The 4,928-nt window shown below is 39.3% G+C and overlaps 1 protein-coding gene across 1 annotated transcript; it reads right to left on the reverse strand.

Annotated features, from left to right (window-relative positions):
- Positions 1 to 489: 489 nt before the first annotated feature.
- Positions 490 to 1,431, reverse strand: LOC100032767 (olfactory receptor 1361-like). The gene has a single exon (XM_001381670.3). The coding sequence runs from the start codon at positions 1,429 to 1,431 to the stop codon at positions 490 to 492; it is 942 nt and encodes a 313-aa protein (XP_001381707.3).
- Between the last annotated feature and the right edge of the window lie 3,497 nt (positions 1,432 to 4,928).

The following is a 4,928-nucleotide window of genomic DNA, read 5'->3' on the forward strand; positions in this document are numbered from 1 at the left end:
TTTCTATAATTTTGAATTGTTTTCCAGAATGCTCAAACTAATTCCTAGATTCAGCAGTAAGTCTTGAATGCTTATTTACTTCTATCCTTAGACACTTAGTTATGTGTACCTGGGAAAGTCACTTTACCTCTGTTTGCCTTAATTCACTGGAGAAGGAAATGGCAAACCACTTTAGTATCTTTGTCAAGAAAATGGCAAATCGCGCCACAGACACAAACAAAACAACCAAATAGCAACAAGATGTACCACTTGAGTAAATGTCCCTTCATCTTGTAAATAAAGAACCTGAAGAGGAGGTTAGCTTGGGGTTATACATTTAGGAAGTGGTAGAAAAACTATAACCGTGCAGTCTGACAACTGGCTCCATGTTCTATCCATCACATTGCACTACTTCCTGGGCAGGTTAAGAGGTGAACAGATTGAATATTCCATTAGAGAAAACTCATTGAAATCTTTTTCTTATGGCAGTGAAAGTGTAGTGTGAGAAAGTCACAAAGAGAAACCTGGTTTCCTCAGGAGAAGCATCTTCAGGGCTCCTTTTATGTCATTGTTCCGCAGGCTATAGATGAAAGGGTTCAGCATGGGGGTGACTGCGGTGTACATCACAGCTGATGCTATGTCCTGTTGCACTGTGTGGGTGGATGTGGGATTGAAGTACACTGTAATGATTGTTCCATAGAAGAGACAGACCACAGTGAGGTGGGAGCCACAGGTGGAGAAGGCTTTCCATTTCCCGTAAGCTGATGGTATCTTCAGGACAGCTACAAAAATGTGAAAGTAGGAGATCAGAATGCCCATGAATGGGATTATAGCTATCAGGCCTCCCATTGTATAGATCACCAAGTCATTGATGAAGGTATCTGAGCAGGCGATCCTTATTACCACACCAAGGTCACAGAAGAAATGGGGGATTTCTTTGTGGCCACAAAATGAGAGTTGAGTTAGCAGGACAGTATGTGTCAGGGCATTGGCACAAGCCCAATACCAGCACACTGCCACCAGAAGGACACAGAGCCTTGGGGTCATGATCATGGTATAATGTAGTGGGGCACAGATAGCCATATAGCGGTCATAGGCCATGGAGCCAAGGAGGATGCTATCTAATCCTGCAAACCAACTGAAGAAGAAGGCTTGTGCCAGGCAGCTAATGTAAAGAATTTCTTTGTTTCCAGATATATAATTAACCAGCATCTTGGGGATGGTGGTGGTGGTGAAGCAGATGTCACCCAGAGACAAGTTGCTAAGGAAGAAGTACATGGGAGTATGAAGGCGAGAGTCGATTCTAATGGCTAGAATGATGAGTAGGTTCCCCAGCACTGTGGTCAGATACATAAGCATAAAGAGGAAGAATAGAAGCCTCTCCTGCTCTGGCTTGCTTGAAAGGCCCAGAAGGATGAACTCAGAGACTTCTGACTGATTTTTCTGTTCCATGGTCCTGTTGGTAAACACATGTGGAAAAGGAGACAAAATATGAATTTTAGAAAGTCCATTCAAAGTTTATTTGAATGGTTTTTACAAGAATAAAATTAGTAAATCCAGAATTGGTTGAGACTTAGGATATGGGAAAAAAAATTATCACAGCTAATCATCTGAAGTAAAAAATTTACAGGTGTGAAGATTGGATTTAGCTACCTCCTGATTGTAACAATGAAGATACTTAGGCTGACAAAATCAGGAATGTCTATACCCATACTTAAGGATTAAGTATTCAGGAGGATGGCCTATGAAAGTCATGTGCAGATAATGGCTGACAGACCCCTGGGCTGTCCTAAGTCAAGCTAAGCTACCATTGGTACAGATGAGATGGAGGAAAGTAATGTAAAACCATCCATAAAGTTTGCATCACTTCCTCTCTTTGGCTCTTTCCCCAGAGAGGTGGATGTGGCTGGTGACTCCTGGAACTTGAGCCTGGAGAAGCTCCCTCAGATAGCTTCCTTGAGATAGTCACATGGTGAGTGATAAGACTGACTCCCTTTTCCCTTGGCTCTCAGGGGAGGCCCCCGTGGCCAAGGCCTTGAACTCCTGCCAGCCTTAGCGTGAGCCGGAGCAGTTTAAATGAACTCTTTTCCTCTCTCACTCTCTCTTAATTTCTTTCCTATATGTTAATTAAAATCACCATAAATTTCCAGCTGACTTGAGTATTTTATTTGGGACATCCCATGGTGACCAAATTAATTTAGTTTAGGTCACAAGAGTAAAATTAATCTTACACAGGGAATTGAGATCTATCTATCTATCTATCTATCTATCTATCTATCTATCTATCTATCTATCTAGACACTAGTAGCTGGGTGACCTTGGGTAAGTCACCCAACTCCTGCTGACTTAGTTTCCTTATTTGTAAATATGGATAATAACAGTACCTACCCCTCAGGTAGGTTGGAATGAAATAATAAATAAAAGTGTTTTGCACAGTGCCTGGTATATGGTAAGCATTATATAAATACTAGATATTATTGTTATTCTCTATAAGCTTAGTAATCCTAGAAAAATGAAATATTTAGCTTGATATGAGATGTTCTTCATGATGTTTGGCTGACTTGATTATCACTGTTTCCCTTTGTAAATCATCATCAACCATCTCTTTAACTATGCCTTCAAGTCTTTGTCCAGAAATCATAGACATGGTCAACATCATATGGTGTTTGGAATTTCTCTTCTTCCTTTATTTGGCAAGCACAACAACCTTGCTTTGGAAGCTCTCCTTTCCCCCCACAATCTAGCAAAAATCAAAGCCAGTGGCTTAGTGGTCAGATCCTCTAGGACGTTTGGTGACCAGGGTTGTAAATTCATCTAGAACTAATCTCTAGAATTCATTGTGGGAAGCTGGGTGCTCCTCCTCATCCTCCACTTTATGTGACTTTCAACTTCTTCATAAAGATGCCTGTTCTAAACTTCTGAATTTACTCCTTGTCTAAAAATCATGTAATGTGGCAGAGAAAACAAAATAATACAAATTCTTTCTCTGTTGTCCCCTCTGTCTGGAATAATCTTCTGCTTCATTATCTGCACCTCCTGGCTTCTCTGGCTCCCTTTAAGTCCCAATTAAAATCCTGTCTTCTACAGGAAGCCTTTCCTTAACCCTCTTAATTCTAATGGCTTCCTTTTCTTGATTATTTTTAATTTATCTTGAACAGGTATACATATTTTTTCATTTGTACATAGTTGCTTGCGTGTTGTCTCTCCCATTAAATTTTAAGCTCTTTGAGGGCAGACTTTTTGCTTCTTTTTATATCCCCAATGCTTAGTATAGTGCACCTGGCACATAGTGGAAGTGTAATGACTACTTATTGATTGACTCAAAATCATTCATTTTCATCATTCCAGCCCCTTGATTAGATTGATAGCCCCCTTCTAGCCATCCTTTAGTCTTTCACTCTTTCCTAAAAGTCTTTTAAAAGTGTTTTGCTCTTGTATTAGACATCACTGCATTCAACTCTAAAGTCTGGTGCACTGGAAAAAATCTTATGGGTTTGGGACATACATTATGTCCTTGTTTTCTAAGCAGAGCTTTTCAAAACTGAGGTGATGAGTACTTTTCTTTTGGACCTTTTTTTGTTCTCTTTACACACCTACCTCTTCTCTTTCTCATTAGAAATGCTTATAGCTCAAGAACATTTGTCTTTCTCTTTAGCATTTTAGGACATGGGTGGATCCCAAATCATTTGCTTTCTTAACCTTTTGAAATCTCCTCTCTCAAGATTCTTCAGACAATGCCACCATTTGTGTCCCTCATTACAAATTTTATGTTGTTTAGGTCACATCCTCTCAAGGTTCCTATCACTTCGATCTCAGTAACCAGTAATTCTTTTTTGGGAAAAATCAGTTTCAGAACTGTAACTCCCTCCCCTTATGATCTCCTCTACATTTTGAGAAAATGATTACTGTCCCAGCAGATAAAAATACGCATCAACTGTTGTGCTTTGGGTAAAAAAAAGGGTGTTCTTTGTTTGAGCACATGTCTCAGCACCACCATCTCATACCCATTCACCAGACATGTTTAGTTTCCTCAACTTTTCTTTTCTTCTGGAGAAGTGGCCTAACTTATTCAACTACAACATTTTTGCTACTCTTTCTCTTTCCACTGATCCTCAATTAAGTCAAGGTAAATCAAGACAAGCATTTATTGTTGACCCTGACAGGCAGTATAATATGTGTGGGGCATTAAAAAAATAGAGTCCCTTTTCTCAAGGATATCACAGTCCCTTAGGTGCAGGGAGATAATATGTGTAAGTAATTATGTTCAAACAAGATATATACAGGAGAAATAAAAGACAATCTCAGAAAGAAAGCAGTATGATTGAGGAGGAAGAGAAAAACTTCTTGCTGAAGGTGCAAATTACTTGAGACTCGAAGGAAGTTGAGAAATCTAGGTGAAAATTAAGATAGAGTTCTAGACATAGGGGACAACAAGCAAAAACTTTCAGATTCTAAAGATAGTGTATTATGGAAAGAATAGCATGGAAACCATAGTACCTAAATAACAGGAAGGTAATGAAGTATAAGACTACTGGAAATTTAGGGAGTCAAGTTATGACAGTCAACCAACTGTAAAAACAAACTAATAGTAGGCCTACTCTACATGGTTTAGTGATTTGTAAAAACAAACTAATAGTAGGCCTACTCTACATGGTTTAGTGATTTGTAAAAACAAACTAATAGTAGGCCTACTCTACATGGTTTAGTGATTTTTTTTTAAACCAAAAAGAATACCTCCTACTTGGGAGATGGAGTGTCTTGTGTGAGGTACAAGAAAGAGGCTAGTGTATTTTATCATGGAGTATATGGGGTATGGGGGGAAAAGACGTATGTCTAGAAGACTAGAAAGGTAGGAGGGAGTCAAGTTATGAAGGGCTTCGAATGTCAAAAAAAGGATCTTACATCTGATCCTAGAAGTGCTAGGGAGCCACTGGTGCTTATTAGGAGTG

The sequence above is a fragment of the Monodelphis domestica genome, chromosome 3, assembly GCF_027887165.1.
Source record: "Monodelphis domestica isolate mMonDom1 chromosome 3, mMonDom1.pri, whole genome shotgun sequence".
In the NCBI taxonomy this organism is placed as follows: Eukaryota; Metazoa; Chordata; class Mammalia; order Didelphimorphia; family Didelphidae; genus Monodelphis; species Monodelphis domestica.